General features: G+C 31.7%; 1 protein-coding gene across 1 annotated transcript in view; it reads left to right on the top strand.

The window, feature by feature from the left end:
• The first annotated feature begins 911 nt into the window (after positions 1-911).
• LOC129227650 (protein bassoon-like) overlaps positions 912-19,063 on the top strand; it is a 119,514-nt gene continuing 101,362 nt past the window's right edge. The window contains exon 1 of the mRNA XM_054862244.1: positions 912-1,556. Within this exon, the coding sequence (XP_054718219.1) occupies positions 1,189-1,556 (368 nt within the window). The 5' untranslated portion in view covers positions 912-1,188. The remainder of the gene's footprint in view (positions 1,557-19,063) is intronic.

The raw sequence follows: 19,063 nt of genomic DNA, 5'->3' as shown, positions 1-19,063 counted from the left end.
TTCCTTTATTGTTTTTTCCACTGTTAATAAGTTGTTAGTGGGCATCAACCCAAACAAAACTTTTCAAGACTACTGCCAACGAGTCTAATGATCGTAATTGCGGTAGATTCCAAGCAAATCGTAAAATATGATGAATAATAAATGTAAATGCGTGTGTCCAGTAATTTTTCTTTTATCATGATACAAAGAAAATATTGCGGCGAAATTAAAAACGTTTGAAAGAGCCGAAAGTAAGCCGATTCATTAGTTTTAATACGGATTTGTGTCTGTAAGAAATTGCGTTTTTAATATTTAAAAATTAAATGTGATTCTTAATTCAAAAGTTGTAATATTTGTTTTATTTCAATGATCTTTTAAGTTAGAGAAGTTGATAAGAGAGTGTCGGGCTGTGAAAAAATAATTACAGGATCCTGAAAAATGTTACTTTTTTCATTTGTTGAATAGTTAAACTAGTAGAAAACTGTCATGTGCTTACAAAAAAAATGTTATTTTTTTCCCTCTCATTCCTTCTTTTTTTTCTGCAGAAATTGCGTTTTTGACAACATTAGCAACCCTAAACAACGAAATAAAAATAGGATTACTACCTTCACGCAAACAATATCACGAGAGATGTACTTCTTGCGTGATTACTACGTCACACAAAAAAAGGGAGTGAAAAAAAAAACAGGAAAATAGGAAGAGGAGAGCCCATCATTCCGTCTATCCCCCCTAGACGCCGAAGTCGCCTGGTCTGCAGCACCTATCGATAATGTATCGCGGCAGCGGAGCGCTCTAAGCCACTACGTCACAGCTTTACCACCCACCGGCCAAGATACGCACGGTGACAGAACTCCGCGGCCGACCCCTCGGATAAGAAGAAATTGCAGGAATCGAAAGGGGTTCGCACCCTTTAAAGAACACCCCGAATGGGTTAACTGTTCCAAGGATTTCGCTTAAAGCATCAAGGAGTATCCACGGGAAACTTTCAGAATTCGGTGGCGCTATCGGAAGAATCTTTCTATTTTCCGCACATTAAAGTGGATAGTTCTTTTTCTTAGAGAAGCCCTTGGAAGGCTCTTATCGATGTTTTGCACCGGTGCTCCATTTTATTCCATCGTGTAAAGAATCATGTGTCTTCGGGTCAGGCCGGAGAGGCACAAAACGTGAGAGATTCGTGCCAGATCTTTTGATAATTAATAAATAACTCGCATGGGGAACGAAGCGAGCCAAGAGGGGGAAGAAGCAGGTGGTGGCTCTCAGCCGCAGCAGCAGCCGCAACGACAGCCACCGCACCTGGTCACCCAGCAGTCGATGCCCTTGCCCAGCAGCCAGGTTCAGGGGCCCGAGTCGCCGTCTCCGGGCGGCGGCGGGAGGCGGGGCAGCGCGGGGCCCCATCTCATGATGAGGCGGGCCTCGAGCTCCGGAGCCCCGCCGGCCCCCGGCCCCAAGAGGGGCTCCATTGTGGAGCTGCCGGCCGAGGTGGACTTAAGCAATCTGTCTGAAGAGGAGAAAGCAAAAATCCTTTCTGTCATGGCACGAGCTCAATCTCTGGAAGAGGATTTACCGTCTCCGAACAAGTTAGTAGTTCTCTCTTCTAAGTCAATTAGTTCTTTTTTTTTTACTGAAGTGATATAATCTTTATTCAGTGAACCATGATTTATAAGAGAAGACAGACTGGTGCATGAGCACTCAGGCACATTTAAATCTTTAAAAAATGTATATCGCCGATAAAACATTTCAATTGATGCATATCATTATTATGATTTTTTTTTTTTAACTTGGAGGACTATTACGGTTCTACGTCAGAATTTTTTCGGGGGAGGGGGGGATAGAATGCAAATTTTTTCACTAATCCCGTAGATGCGAACATCTTCAGCAACACAGTCGTTAAAGTTTTTGGATATATGTCTCTTTATAGTAAACTAGTGGTACCCGCACGGCTTTGCCCGTAGTAGAAAATTAAAAGGTCATTTGGTTCACCTGTATATTTACAAATAATGGATGATGAATTTCTCTCCAATTTGATATGTTAAATGTCTCGCCCACGTTACGGTTCCACTTTGTGATGATTTGCTCGGAAAATTTTTCTTAAAATTGGAATAAAAAAAGAACAAAATCGAATTTTCGAAAACTAATTCTGTGCCAAATTTCATGGAAATCGGCCGAACGGTCCAAACGCTATATGCGTCACGGAGATCCTGACAGACAGAGATCCAGACAGAGAGATATCCAGAGAGGCTTTCAGGCTTATTATTAGTAAAGATAAAAATAAGGTTTCAAAGAAATTCTGGAAGGAAATCTGTGGTGGGCCTACGTCCAGGAGACCCCGTACCACCTAAAGCCTTGAAATTTTGTACAAAATTACTTCGAGTCCCGGTGGTTTGCACCTGGGGTTTTGCTTTTTAAAATTCGAATTTTTTTTTTTTTTTGTAATTAATTTTTAAACTCAAATTTTGCGTAAATTGCCTATTATTGCCTATTAAAGGGGTGAAAAATTACTTACACGTATTAATATTATATATCGTTGGAAAGGGAAAATTTTTTCTCGTTCTACGCAATTTGTTTCAATGCTCTAATTTAAATGCGCCGGAAGTTATTTGCGTTTGTAGCTCGAACATTTTTAGGCTTAGCTAAAATTTAAGCACTACTTTCGTCATTAAATCTATCAGTAAAAAGCGAAGGAATTTTCCAACAGTTTTATTTTTGACACCACAGGAAAGAACGGCTTTTTCTACTCCAGATCTAACCTGACCGGTGGTCGAAAAACTAAGCTTCTACCTCCAAAGGAAAACAGTTACAAACCGTTAAAAATCAATTTGAATATCATTTAAACTAAAATTATAGATGTTTTATTTGGCGTTGACATAGTTACGTCTTTTCGATTTACTTGTTTTTTTTTTCTTATTCTCAAACTTTAATGGTCTCGATTTTGAAAATCTTCACGCAAGACTTTTGGCTGTACTTTTTTTTTCTGCTCCTTTTGTGAGCAGACTTCAGTTTTGAAATCCTACAACAATATTAACAAGTTAGACCCAACAATGGGTCATATTTTGAAATTCCCTTTTACGTAACTTCTACCAAATGAAAAAATAATTTTCGTAATTATTTTGTAGCAAAATCTTAGACTCAACTCAATTCAAGCCCTGAGCTTTCGGTGGTTGGTGAGCATTAGTGAGCAGGGGGCAGAGCCCCCTAGTGTATAAAAAAAGTTACAATTGATAATTTATCCAAGAAAAGAAGATGACGTTTAAAATAGGAAAAAAAAAAAACCACGAGATTTTCCTTCTTGGGCGGTTGTTCATTGACTGGCTGTTTATAATTTTTTTATTTTATATTTTATAAATTTAAAACGGGAAAATGCCAAAGCTACGTTATTTTCGTATAATTCAAACTGTAGCAGTATTAGCATTACCGCTTCATGAAGAAATGTCAATTTTTGAAAATTGTTTTACTAAATTTTATTCTGTTATTTTTTCATAATTTCTAAAAGGAACCTAAATCAATTCTAATTTTATAAGAATAGGAAGCATTTCAAAACTTAACTAAATCATGACTGACCTACGCAAAAAATACATAAACAGGAAACAAAATGCATCTACCAGGCATCAAAAAGTACCCGGTAAGATGCAAAGATTGTATTTCATACTTGTATCTAAATAGACATATCTACTAAACTATACTGTTCTTTTATTCAAAAATAAAGTGAAATCCAGCTGCATCACAACGAAATATCAGCTTAAAGAAATAAATTTTCAGTCCCGATATAATTTTCATTACATTCTTTGCATTCCGTTACAACGAATATCCTGTTATAACGAATACGATCTGTGGTCCTTGAAGTTTGTTACGGGATTTCCCTGAATCTCAAGAATCAATGCTAAATACCGATCAGTTTGTTAATTATAGGAAGGAATTGAAAATCATTAACATGAATTGTTCCATTATAACCATATAATTTGAAGTATTTTTGCAAACTAGATAATTATATTTGTTTGAATTACTGAAATGGTTGATTGTACAATAAAAAGTTGAATTTTAATTAATTATTGAAATGTCATGAACAAAGCAATAGGCAAACAATATTATTTCATCGACACCATTCCCATACTTGATGCTGTAACATTTCAGTAATGCATGCAGTAATGTACATGTGTAATAAAAATACCCTAGTGTAATATAAAATATAGTTTGATTACTTGATACTTCCTCATTTATCGTCCAAATGACAAGTGTTTACATTTAAAATCAGTTTAATCCATCTTATTGTGAGTTGAAAAAGATCATTTTATTTTTTTTTAAAGGAAAAAGAACTAATCTTTTACGTAATATTTTAAAGTTGATTCTCAGCACGTGTAGTCGATTTGTTACTTAACACACTTGAAAAAAAAATATTTTACAATTTTGCATGATAATAATACAGCTTTTAATTCTATATAAAACTGTTGATCGTCGGCATTTTATCAATATAACTTCATTTAAGTCTAATTTCAAACAATAACATAACATTTTAATTTGAAGTATAAAAAACTATTTTTATTACTTGATCATATCATACATTTGATGAAATTGAAAAAAAAAATGCTTTTTTCTGAACTCCAACAGCAATATTAACAAGTTACACCCAACTGTGGGTCATATTTTCAAATTCACGTTTATGTAACTTCTCCCAAATGAAAAAATAATTTTCGTAATTATTTTGTAACATTAAAGTTAAGCATTGTTTTCATTAAGATAACAATGAATAACGAAAATTCAGATATTTAATTGTGATCTTGGACTTCTTCCCTTTATACTGATGCATTCTAATATTTAAATTCCCACTACACAACTTAAACTAATGACTTAGACTAGATTTCCTGCTTTTTTGTATGATTTTTGCAATGAATTATTTGGAACCTAAAGTCTGAGTTGGTAATCTTATTAAATAGAAAAGTGCGGAAAAAAGCCCCCCCCCCAAAAAAAAATAATAAAAATAATAAAAAAACTTTGCGTTAAAAGAATGAACTAACAAAGCATTTGTAAAAAAATCAAGCGAGACATTAATTTAAACTTAGGAAATAAATACATTAGTGGTTTTTATTATTTGTTTGGTTGCATTGTTTTTGAATTGATTCAAAATTGGCTGCTCAAAAAGTAACGTGTTTTAAAATTATACAATTTTGTTTTTCTCTCGGGAAACCCTTTTTGAAGTAAAAAATAATTACTTATAAAATCATCAATTCCTATTTTTAATGTTGCAATTTTTATTTATGAATTCCTTGCACCTTTTTCATGGACTAGCGATATTTGTTTTAAAAATTCATGATGTGTTTGGGTTGATGCAATTCAACACACTCACATATCCAACACAAATACATATACATTAAATACATTAAAATTGGTGTTGAAATATTCTGTTAGACACTAGTTTAGGGGTAAATATATTCCCTAATTATTGTGCTAAGGAATGTTAGAACATTTTAATCATTAAACTGCTTTGTTTAAATTCCTGTACTGAAAACTTGTTAAGATTATTTTCTGAATACGGGAACCTCCTTATTTACTAATCCGTGTAAGTTTTTGGAGTTGTTATTCAAAATGTGAATTTAAAAAAAAGTTTCCAGTTCTTAACGGAATTACGTGGAGGAACTATTTTTTTTTTTTTTTTGAAGTATTATTCAAACGAAATCTTTTTTTTTTCTTTTTTTGTGTACTTAAGTACATTTTATGGGTTTGTTTCAACTATCGCATTGGGTGTTCAAGTAATTATGTCATATTAAGCAACATACTATTGTACTCTTTGACTAGGTACCATGGGGGTATTACCGAATATAATTTGATCATAATTTTTGAGTTAACGTAAGGGCTTTTGTTTGGTAATGTTGATACATCGCGCTTGGGTCTAATTGGTACGTGTACTAATATAATTCCCAGGTTTTTCAGTAGTTTTTTCAGAAATGCTTAGAAATTTCCGAAAAAAAATAGGTTAAGAGGAAGGATATTTCTCTTGAAAAAATTGAACGAGCAATATATCCATACAAGTGCTTGTATTATCTTATTAGCTGTAAGTCAAATTCAAGTTTATCATCTCATTCTGATAAATACAGTCGAGCCCGCTTAATGGAATATCGGATAATAGAATATCCCGCTTAATGTAATAAAATTCCAATGTACTACACCGTTGATGTGTGTTATTTTTATCCCGGATAATGGAATATCCCGCTTATTAGAATAATTTTTCCTGGAAAATTGCCTATTCCATTAAGCGGGTACTGTACTTTAAACATTTTATGAGACTCATTTTTGAAAACCACTCTTTAACATAAAACTTTATGTTATTTTGTATGACGTGAGCATAGCAGTTTATTCATTTGTGTATCAGTAGTGCATCAACTTGAATCAAGTTGGGGCATGGTTAATTTAAAAAATGACAAAGAACTAAACAAAAAACGTTTTATCTTTAAAAAATGCCAACAATGGTTTTAAAATCACTATCTGATTTAAAAATAGTAGTAGTGAGGTATAATATTTCATTTTGGCACGTAACATTAGAAACAAATATTAGAAAAATGAAATTTACAAAAAAGAAAAAAAAATGTATTTCAACTATACCTGATATCCGCTAATCTGAAAATTGCTAAGAAATATTGATGAAGACTAAGATTGATGCTTAAACTAACTTGAATTTGATCCTTCAATGAATGTTACATGCATGCGTACATACACATATCAAAATTTTTGAAGGTGATGCATGAAAGCTTTGGTTCTTCCAAATTTCATTTATATGTTATGATACTTAAATCAAAGCTTGAGGCATTTTCCTTTTTACTTCTTTTTCACTTCCGGGAAAAAAAATCTGCTTATACTAAGGTGAGTTTGGATAAGATAGTTACCTAGTTTTCAGAGATCAGTTTCTGAAGGATGATGCTCTGTTAAGAAATCTTGTACGTTTACCAAATTTTTAAGGTTCATTTTCAGGTCTTTTCTTAAGTTTTTTAAACATGTATTATGACAATTAAGGGATTACAGTACCTCAAAAATGATGAAACGATTGAAATTTTTTTTTTATCGCTTATTTCAAAACTAAAAACTATTCTGAACACAGGGGAAAAGTTTCATTGCTTTATTTCAAATATTTAAAAAGTTATACGTGGTTTTAGGCCATGCTCGGTATGTGTTCTTATGCAAAAGAAAAACTTTAAATTACTTTTTCTCGATGATGGTTTTTTTGTGTTTTCATGTCATTAGAATCCCTAAAGATTTTTTTCTATGAAAGATACAGCTTTAAAGTAATACTTTTTGCAATTGGGATAATATAGTTGACGAAACTGTGCATTGGATAAACATTTTATAAATTACTCAAATGTTTAGAGCCTGTTAAACCTTTAAAAACCATTTTTTTTAATTTTTTTTTATTTTTTACATAATTAATCACAGAAAATTTTCTAATAAACTCATAAGCAAATGAATGCACAGATTTTAAGAGACGATTATAGTGATCGTTTAGCAAAAAACTTTTTTTAAATTGATGCAAAAATAAAAAAAGCCTTAAAGATTTTAAAAAATTAAAATTTTCCTCAATTTTTTGAATTTTTAAAAAACGTAGGCAATATTTTGAAATTTTGAAAATAAATTATTGATTAAGAAATAAGTATGCATGTTATGGTTTCAAAGAAATATAATATTTACTTAAATTTAAAAAAAGTGTTTGAAAAGTACTGTGACCTTTTAATCCACAAGCTGAAGCGTTAAGATTTTTTTTTAATGCACCTGGCAGGGTAAGTGTGACCCTTGGACATTTTCATCACGCATTTATAATTACAAGGTATTGAGTATGAATGTTGCACTGTATTTATGAATTTTAAAGTATATTTTCCATTAGAAACTTATATGTATAGTTTTTGTATATGATTATAATTTTTAGAACTCTCTCGGATATTTTGATTTGCCCAATTTACAGAAGACATGGTCCAAATCTCCTTTCTTGGTTTTCCAAATATTTTATTCCTTCATATTTTCTGATTTCTTTAGCCAGTAAAGCTTGATCGTTGATTGCTTTTAGACTCATTTCTGTCTCATAATCATTGCTTTCACCTAAACTCTCTGTATTATTTCTACCAATTGAAAAGAGTTGCAGTAAGTCTACCAAACGATAAACGAAGATATCCAACGTCTCCTAGCTTTTAAATATTCTTCAAAAGTTCATTTTGGAACGCCAAATTTCTAACTGCTGCGTCCAAAGACTACCTTTGTTTTGATGCTATCTTTAAAATACGATTTCTCTTGATCCATTCTTTCGAGCATAGGTTCTTCCCATTTTCCAAATTAAATGTACAATTCGAATTTGGTAGAAGTTATTGAAGAGGGTAAATAAAGATTGAACTGAAATTAAAATTATAAGCAAAATTAAAGGCAAATTGCATGGTGTCGCACTTTTCCCATACTATGGAATGCACTTACCCCATCTTACACTAAAGAAAGCGAACGTGCAACCCCTCTTATAAACGAAGTCTGGTTACAGTAATTAACTAACTCATGCCATGTATGTTAGCACAGGCGGCTATTGAAACTGAAAACTTGGGGGGGGGGGAGGCAAAAAAAAAAAAACGACAACTAAAAACCATAAGATTTTTAGCAGGAGCAAAAAACATTACAGAAAAAAAAAATAAAAATAAGTAAATGTACAAAAGTTTGCTAGAGCTGGTTTTGAGAGCCCATGAGTGTTAACTGATGTAAATGTAACAATTTAACTCACGTTTTTATTGAAATTTTGATGAATTTCGTACTTAATAACTTTCCTCGAAGAAACACTTAGCCATGAATTAGATTTTGCATTATTTACCCCCAAAGTATTTTGAGATGTCTCAAACATTTTGTAATACTTTCATTGAACAGAACAAGTATGGCCTGTTTAAGTTGAACAATGGCGTTGTTTCCTTCAGTCAAAGGTACTACTTTTAGTCACTGAAATTAATAGGAAAAAAAAAAAAAACCCAGAAAATACTTTCATTTTCCCAACAATTATTTTTTAATTATTTATTTTAATTTCCCGATTTTTCAAACAAGGCGTATTCTTTATGACGTTACAAATGATGTACTTTTGCGCATCTGTCTACCGCATTTCCATGTTATGATAATTAACAAACGAATTCAATATTGCGCTTCATTGCGATCTATGCTTGATATCAACCATATCGCTGTCAATACACGTGAGTAAAGCTGCAAATTAAATATTTCGCTGTGTGAATGGCAACAGTGAATGGTATTTCATCATTTGTCATGTCCTCGGCAGAAGCGTAAACAGTAAAAGCGCACCGATTAAAGTATTTTTTTTTTAAATATTAAACTAAAAATGATCAGATCCTATTTTTTAAGCATGGACATTCAGAAGAAAATACCTTAAAAATTTTGGAAGCAACCCCATTGATTTAGTAATATCTAAGCCGTGAATACACGAACTAAAAATTACTGCGTGTGCTAAATAATGTTTCATAAACAGATATACGAGTCTAATGTAAAGCAAATAATTATGTTCTAAAAAAAATAGTAATATCTAAACCGTGAATACACGAACTAAAAATTACTGCGTGTGCTAAATAATGTTTCATAAACAGATATACGAGTCTAATGTAAAGCAAATAAATATGTTCTAAAAAAAAAACTTCTGTTTTTTTTTAATAAATTTTTTTTAAATATAATTTCTAGTTCTGGTTCCTAAATTGAAAAAAAAAAAAAAAAAAAAACACCATAAAAAGGGAGCGAGTGGATTTGTGGGGGAGAGGGGCGGTTCCCTCCTTTCGCCCCCAGAACCGCCGTCACTGTATGTTAGTAGTTACTTGTTATTAAAAAATACAACTTACACTTGCTGACTTCAGTTGTTTGATATGACAACAAAATAAACGAAGATCTAACCTTCTCAATCTTCACATTAGAGTTATGTACAAGACATTTAAATTATCACTGATTGTATAAATAGTAGTCGAAAACTTTGTACTGCATAGTGAATAAAATATGACAACGTATATAAAGTACAAATTGAGAATGGAAAAAGGTTAAAAAACCAGCAAACAGCTGTTTCGGCACTCTAAAATACAAGTGCCATCATCAGTGCATTAAAAACGAAGACAGGTTCACCCGACTAAAACACAGTCGAGGCGAACAATGGAGTGAGAGACGAGTTGTAAAAGATATGAGAGCAGTACCGGAAACGATGACGTCAAGGTTACGTCAGAACTCCAGAGGACAGTTGCACTCAGGAGAAAACGTCACGGACAAAAAATAAATCAAATAACAGACTTCCAAACATTAGGAAAAGGGGGAGTGCTAGACAAATCTGCTCTCATATCTTTTACAACTCGTCTCTCACTCCATTGTTCGCCTCGACTGTGTTTTAGTCGGGTGAACCTGTCTTCGTTTTTAATGCACTGATGATGGCACTTGTATTTTAGAGTGCCGAAACAGCTGTTTGCTGGTTTTTTAACCTTTTTCCATTCTCAATTTGTACTTTATATACGTTGTCATATTTTATTCACTATCACTGATTGTGTTTTATCTATGAGTACCAGTGCCAATCATTACTTATAAGAACGATCACTAGACATTTCCCCCAACATATTCAATGAATGGCAGAATTCTCTTCAGGTCAGCATTCCCGAGGTTCTCAAGGGACGCACTTACCCGAACTCACCTTAATTAATGTGCTTATTCATTGTTTTTTCAGTGAATGAAAAAGTTAATTGATTGATTAACGTACTGATACCCCATGTGGTTTTTTTTTAGTTTGAAAAAACTGCGAAGCATTGAATTAAATTTTTGACATTTTTAATATTTTTCTCCTTTTCAAAGATATTTTTTTATCTTAAATATCTGCTTTTTTGTGGGTGATTCAAGGAACAAGTTTTTTGTTTCGATAAATCAACGCTTTCAGGAATTTCAACCCTGCTTGGAAATAAAATCGAAATTGTTGCGATAAAAATCCAAAAACTACAATTTTCAGGCGTTCTTAGAAAACCTACCCGTTTTGGGCAACTTTCCCCTATTCTTTTATGTGTGTTAAAACCTAGTTTTCATTAAAAAATGAAAAAAGGCTGTCTGAGGCACATGTGTTTCTTTCCTCAGACTGAATCATGCGAGGCTGTTTAAATTATAAACTAATTTATTTTCGTGCATTTTTTGAACCTCGAGAGCAATTAATTATTTACCTCTGTTTGATTGACAAAGAATATTTGATGGTTAATTTCTAATATTTTGATTTGATGACGTTTGTTTTTTTGATTTATTTCAGAATGTGTATTTAGAAAAAAAGTTTTTTAAAAAACATTGATATATGAAATAGGGTAGATCGACCAGTGATTAAGAAGTTATGGGAAATTTTATTTTCAAAAAATCATATCATCGTTGAAAACAACTATTTGGTACGTGATTGAAAAAAACTTGTGCTGCTTTAGGTTTAAGTTAACGCTAAGTAAACGGTTTATACGTTTAGATAAGATTAAAATAATATTTCAAATTGCTCGTTTCAAGCTAATGCTTAATGTTAACGATTTTTTACTCTATTTGTAGTGGATTTGAAGAGGTTCGAAGCAAATGTTAGTTTCTGTATAATTGTCATAATATTTTTGGACACGAATAATTTCTAGGCACATGCATTGTTCTAGATTATGTGCATAAATTCCCTATTAATGAAAAACTAGACTATAGGAAAACTAAAATAGTTCATATGACTATAGTATATGAGAAACTGAAATGTTTGAATAGTAAGTTAGTAAAGTAAGAAGTGAAAATTTTGTTCGAGAATATTTTTGAATTTTTAGGCAGTTCCATGTTTATATTATTTCAGAATTTTAATGCTAAGAAAAATGTTAGCTTTTTGTGAAAAGAAACTTAGAAATCGTTTTTAGTTCCAATAGTATTCCTAATGAAGAGTTTTTTTACGTTTCTCCAGCTAATTATTAACCCTAATATATTCCTAAGGAAAAAGAAAACTTGTTAGAACCTCGAATATTTTATTGTGATTAACACCATGCCTAAATAGTCTTTTATTCTTACTTCACAAAACGAATATCCCTTGTTGCGCATTAAATACTTTTGTACACTGATAAAGGGGCTCCACAGTATGCCACCATAAAATACAGATGTAATTTTAGACGATTTGTGCTGTAATTACTTTTATTTTTCATTTAATTCACATTCTAACCTACAGCATTTTCACCATTCTTCTTGTAGTTGAGATAGTTTTATCCCGTTCGTTTCTTGACCATGTTGTTCCTGAAACAAAATTAATTATGTCTGAGTAATTGTATATTAGTTATTAATAAAATTCCAGCTACGTTATTTCGTAGTACTAGTTTAAAAATAGCTCCTTTATTAACAAACTACTCTACAGTTGTTATAAACAACTAAAACAAAACCTTTAGCTATACGTCAGATTTTTTTTTTTGAATAGACACACAGTTAAAAGTTCAAGCATATACTAAAAGATTCATTCATATTAAAGCATTGTTTATTAGCTTCACTTTTAAATAATGAAATATATAGAATTAAATCCTAGAGAATATGAACAAAGTTAATAAAATTATAAAATATCTTTAAAATTTTCAAATTTAGTCAAACATAGAGATTAAATTTTGTTTACTGCCTAAGGTTTGAAAATTAATTAGATTTTATTTACGTAACCAAACCTGTTTTCGATTAGCGTAAATGTTCTGAGTTTTGCACCCGACACTTCAAGCATGAAAATTCTTTGCACGTGAAGAATAAATGAATCCAAATTTACCTGGAGGTTACAAAACACTCTGATTTAATTGAAAGGTATGTACTTGCATTAACTTTGTATTTAATTGAAAATTTAATGACAAGTGAGAGACTAAAAATTCTCTCTCTGTAAAGCTTTGATTACCATTTACTTTTTTAAAATCTCTTGTTGACAAGCCTAAACAATAATTGTGTAGTTTCGTTGCTGACAAAATGTATACGGTCATCTTTACTCATTCAGGTAATTTCAATTAAGTTTTTCAATCGAGAAGGTATTATAGTTAACGCTTTTTATGAAATCAACCCTGAATTTCTTTGAAATGTTTAGTTATTTTGGACAGTTTTGTTCAGTAACAGAAATGAGTATGCACGTAAAATGCATAATTTCGTACTTTATGTCAATTAAAAGGACGTATAGTAAGAAATGTAAAAAGCAAAATAAACTGTTTCGTAATTCAAATTGAAAAATGACATACGAAACAATTTTCAGGGTAAAAATGAAAGCGTAGGATTGTTAAATTGTTCACATTGTTAATCGCTCTGGAACAGTGGTTCCCACCGGTGGTTCGCGAACCCCCGGGGGTTCGCAAAAATAATTGTAATGGCGAAGTTTTTACGCATGATTGTCTCTGATGAAGTGTTATATTCAAGCGGTTTCAAGCCAATTTTGCTCCTTTCTTCTTCTTTACTAATAATAAAGCTGAAAGTCTCTCTGTTCGGAGGATGTCTGGATGTCTGGATATCTGTAGGATGTCTGGATGTCTGTGACGCGCATAGCGCCTAGACCGTTCTGCTGATTTTCATGAAATTTGGCACAAAGTTAGTATGTAGCATGGGGGTGTGCACCTCGAAGCGATTTTTCGAAAATTCGATGTGGTTCTTTTTCTATTCCAATTTTAAGAAAAAAAAATATCATAAGATGAACGAGTAAATTACGAAATTATCATAACGTGAAACCGTAACATGGGCACAAGCCAATCGGCGAGATACGAAATTATCATAACGTGGAACCGTAACATGGGTACAAGCCAATTGGCGAGAAAATTCACCATACATTATTTGTAAATATATAGGCGAACCAAAAGACCTTTTGATTTTTCTATTACGGGCAAAGCCGTGCGGGTATCACTAGTATTCAATAAAAATGTTGATTTTTGATGGTGTTAGTGCATTTTGTCAAAACAATTAAGTCAGCTGTTGTTCTGCGTTTCTTGTTTGGATGGCGTTGGAAACTCACTCCACATCTCTCACCAAAACCGAGAAGGTCTTGTTACCATTCGAGGGAGAAGTGGAGGAATTGACTTTAGTTGTCTTTCTTATTCATTTGTCTCTTGCACATTCTATACTCTTAGCTTGAAAACATTACTTCATAAAAACATTACATGGAGCATATACGAGCATCTCAAATATTTTGATGTTTGGTTCCTTTACCATTTGAGTCTGACAAAATTTTCGTTAGTGGAAGTTTGGCAGTTTGGCATTGGGAGAAAATCAACGCAGTAAAAAAAAAAAAAAAAAAAAACTCAATAGAAATAAACCATGCAATTTAATTTGCGCTACATGTAAATAAGGAATTTATGAACTTTGGGAAAATTTAGAAAATTTGTTTTGTAGTAAGTGAGCTTAAAAATATTGTTTCGTTAAAAATTACCTTTTGCGATTATTAATTGACTTGCTTCTACCTCCACCTGGTGAGTGGTGAGTCATTTTATCATAATGGAGAAATAAGTAAAGCATTAAAAGGGATGTTTAATATTCATTGAAAGCCCCCTGCCATAACTTGAATATTTGACATCATACTCAATCGGTAGAGAGATGTATGGAATGTATTAGAGACTTGTGACAGAGGTTGAAGGAAAATGTCGCAAGTGTGAACCGAGAAGGATTTCATAGTAAATAACAATCAGATCTGGAACATTCGATTCGATTTCGGAATTTAAAGAACTTCAGCATAATGAATGACATCCAAACTGGTTGGTTGATTGGGTAGGGTGGTGAGTGGACTTCCTGCCATCGTCACGTGATTAGACCCGTCATTTAGGGGTCGGGTTGTTTTATTACCCCCAACCACTGCTTTGAGAAATAAATGGACTTACATTTGGGCGGACGTGATTTTTGCTGTTTTCCGTTCAAACTTCCATTGACTTATCACCCTCTGACCCCTCACTCCCGGAACAATTTTGAAATGACGGTCCTGCACGTGGTGAGTGCTGAGTCATTTCAGCATAAGAGAAAATAATGCAAAGCATTAAAAAAAATTTAATAGTATATTTTTATAGCTTTATGTCAGCTTAAGAATTTTTGAAATATTATGACTTTTTTTTTTACTTTAAAAAGGGTATTTCAACTCTTTCTACGCAAATCCAAATGATCGACAATGTGTCCCCAAGTTTTTTCTATACATTTCAGTAACAACAAAGTGTATTTTTTATACTATTAGAAATGATGTGAATCATTTTTTGAAAAAAATATACGTTTCTAAAAATGGCCGATTTTTCCTATTTTTTCTCAATTTGAGGACTTTTGCGCGATTTGAAAAATTATTCATAAATTTTTAAATTACTTTTCCCGTTATTATAATGCCAATACGCAAGTTTTCCGCACTATTAGAAATTGAATATAAAAAAAAGTGTTTTTCGACCCACCCTAGTGTGCACCTCGAAGCGATTTTTCGAAAATTCGATTTTGTTCTTTTTCTATTCAAATTTTAAGAACATTTTAACGAACAAATTATCATAACATCGACGAGTAAATTACCAAATTCTCATAACGTGGAACCGTAACATGGGCGAGCGAATGAACACAGTAAATTGGCGAGAAATTTATCATCCATTATTTGTAAATTACAGGCGAACCAAATGGCCTTTTAATTTTCTACTACGGGTAAAGCCGTGCGAGTACCGCTAGTAATATATGAATGCTTTAACAGCACTCTGAAACAACGTTTAAATTAAACAGCTTTGTAACTTTGAATCTTTAAGAAAAACTGGAAGAAGATAAATATTGTTTAGCGAGAAAACATTAATTTTACAGTAGCTAGTCATTACGTAAGTGTCTATTTAAGTCTTTTGAGTGAAAGAAGTAAAAATAATTACTTTTCTCCCTTTCATAATATAATATTTGTAATTTATTATTTTATGTAACAAAATACAAATGCTTTAGTGCCTTCTGCTTTAAAATTACGCTTAAATTAAAAGCTCTAAGTTTAAATCTTTGAAAAAATATGAATCTTTGAAAAATGAGAACAAATGAATGTTGCTTAGCAAGAAAATGTTTTTTATAATTTCTTTCTAAAAACAGAGGAAACTTTTCTGCATTTCAGTTATATTGAAGTTAAACAGCTCTGTATTTTTGAATCTTTAAGAAATATTGAAGAAAGATTAACGTGCTCAAGAGGGAAAACAAACCTAAACAGAAATTAAAAAATATATATATTTAACATAATTATATGGGGCTGTAAATATACGTCAAAAGATGAACGTTAAAACTTGATCTTTACTTTCCTCTGTTAAATCACCACTTTGTTTTACTTCTCTTTTTCTCTATAATTTAATAAAAACCGAAGAGATTAAAGATTTGGGAAAAACTTTAAAATTGATTCAAACGATATTCAATTTTTATGCGTTGAACTTAAAAGGGAAAATATGTTTATGGCAAAAATAAACATTGTGCTTTAGTTGGATTTGGCGAATATATTTTGCGGCCTTTCAATAAAAAAAATCTTGCGAATTTAATTAAAACTTGCCTTATTTTCTCAATAAAAACGAATTTCTTTTTCATTTAAAAATGTTAGCTCACTTTTTGATATTAACTGACTTTGGGTAATTAAACAGTCTGTTGGCATTCAATACTTTTTAAAAAGTGTTTTATTTAAATGGTGAGTGAAAGAATCATTTCAGTTTTTTGTCTGCTGTTTGAACTAAAATATATTTGTTTAATGTATGAGTACAAGCAAAATCAACACTGAATTTTAAAAAAATATATAGATTTATTTTTAAATGTTAGCACAAAAATAGTGAGCTTAAAGAATTACTCAAAATGTAGGAAGTTAAAAAATTTATTAGATTACTTATTTCGATGATTGTTTTCAAAATCAATGTTAATGCAACAATAATTGTTTCCTTCGTCATTAAACACATACATACATTGAGCAGTATCGTAAGAAAGAATAAAAGGGTGCAGGGTACTTCAAAGTATAAAGTAAAACTCTGGTTCGATGGACACTTATTCACAAAACTTGATTCTACCAGTTAAATTCTACATACCTAATAAAACAAGAAATATTACTTAAATTCGTAGTTGTTGCGTCTGAAAATATAAATTAAGAGGAGAGAGCATTAAGAATGCTACATTAGAAATAAAAAGTAAAAAGACGCATTAGGTACAATTGATTCTGATTTCATTGTGCTAAAAGCGTTTCTCAAATACTGCTCTTCTTTCTTAATGATTTTTTTTCTAGAGCCAAATGAATCTAGTTTTTCCATTGTTTTTTTTTTTTTTTTCAGTTTTGAGAAAAAAAGGGACAATTTTGCACAGAGAGCAAAGAGGAAACATTCTTTTTTAAAAGAAAGGGATTGTAGGGTGGATTAAAATTCCAAAATACACATCGGCATAACTCTAATGTTACACATTATTCAGTTTTTAGCTCATGACTATTAAATAAGGTTTTTTTTTATTGTGTTACGCGTTCAGCGTCTAATCTGGTTTATCAAAGTGTCGTGAATAAACGATTAATATTTTAAAGAAAAAGAACGTTTCTAGGTGAGTGTGCAACCATATTTTCCTTTCTTGAAATTCCGAGCTATCTGAAATCTAACCCTGATCACTTGTTTTCTCCTGAACAATTACTTGAATGTTCTTGTACTATTGTCCAGCATTATTTTTCTCTTATCGTACAATAAAATTTTGTCTATATAACTATTTTAATTACGATTAATTGTTTTTTCAATTCTATTTTTTATCCTACAAATGATAAATGATTTAAAATCAATTATTTTGAATGATCGAGTAACTGTAATGAAACGGGAAGGTAAAAGACTTTTATGTTTGCAAATTTATTATTTTTTGGCATTTTTGTCATCGATTGTCCGTTAGCTTTATTGTACAAACTTGCTTATTTGGTTTCCGCTGAAAAAAAAATCAAATTTCAACATTATCCTGTTATTAATATGGAATTCAAAACGTATTTCCTCATATATCTCAAAATTTCCTTTCTGCAAATACTGCGTTTTACCTTCGTACAGCCGCGAGAGAATATTTAACAAATGAATCTCATGTAGATTTTGATCTGTTTTCAATTAATGAAAAGAATGCAATAATGCATGCAATTCGTAGACTCCAAATGGCTGATGAATATGTGTGGTTTTTTGAACAGAATAGAATTGATCTTTTAACTTGAAACTTGTTAAATAAATTTAATTGCACAAGATATAGTATTTACCAAATTTCAAGCAAATAAATCGAAAATAAACGTTTAAAAGTTCTTATTGCAACTAACCTTGCAAGTACAAATATACTTCGGCATCCTGGTCCTTCCCTCAGTCTAAAACTAAAGCTTAAGTTTCCATATAACGACACTGGCTGTTGCATTTAATTACTTTTATCTAGCAGTTTGAGGGTAAGCTCAGTTTCAATGAGATGACATATGTCTCCAGCTCGGTTAGTGAGTATTCCAGACTGATGAGTCCATAATAAGGACGAAACTTTCGTCTCTGGATGCCGCAACTTGGACTGTCGGTATATGCTTGCATAGAGTTTGCTTCAGCCCATGTCTTTGGGGCGGTAACATATAGCTTACTATATGAAGAAATATAGAAAATTATTTCTGAAGGACTATATCTGCTGCAGGAATTTAACCCCTTCAGTCGGAATTATGAAACATTGGGGCAAAAATGTTGATATTTGGTACACAGTGTACTATGGTAAATGTTATCTCATAGACAAAATTTTGAGTTTGTACGAGAAAAATTAAAAGAGTTATGGCACGTCCAATATTCCGGACTTATATTTTTGAAATCAATATTTCATATACAAAAACGTTAAAATACCAAACAAACTTCATTATAAAATGTTCTACAAGCAATTATAAAACATAATTTAAGCGTTTGAAACTATTAATTGAAGATTATATATTTTTAAAAAATCAGGAAAAAAAACCTCGCTTTTCAGATGAAAATCCATGGTTCGAAAAATGAGCCACTCTCTATCTCTCAATCCTCATATGTCAGAATGTAAAGAGTCAACTACAAAAAAAAAAAAAAAAAAAAAAAAATCAACCAATTAAATCAATTATTAAATTATTAGCAGCTGTTTAAAGTGCATGTCCGGTATACCGGACACCAGGTCTGAAGGG

This window comes from Uloborus diversus, chromosome 1 (genome assembly GCF_026930045.1).
Source record: "Uloborus diversus isolate 005 chromosome 1, Udiv.v.3.1, whole genome shotgun sequence".
Lineage (NCBI taxonomy): Eukaryota > Metazoa > Arthropoda > Arachnida > Araneae > Uloboridae > Uloborus > Uloborus diversus.
Note: the sequence above shows the minus strand (reverse complement) of the source record. Positions and strands in the feature narration are given on the sequence as shown.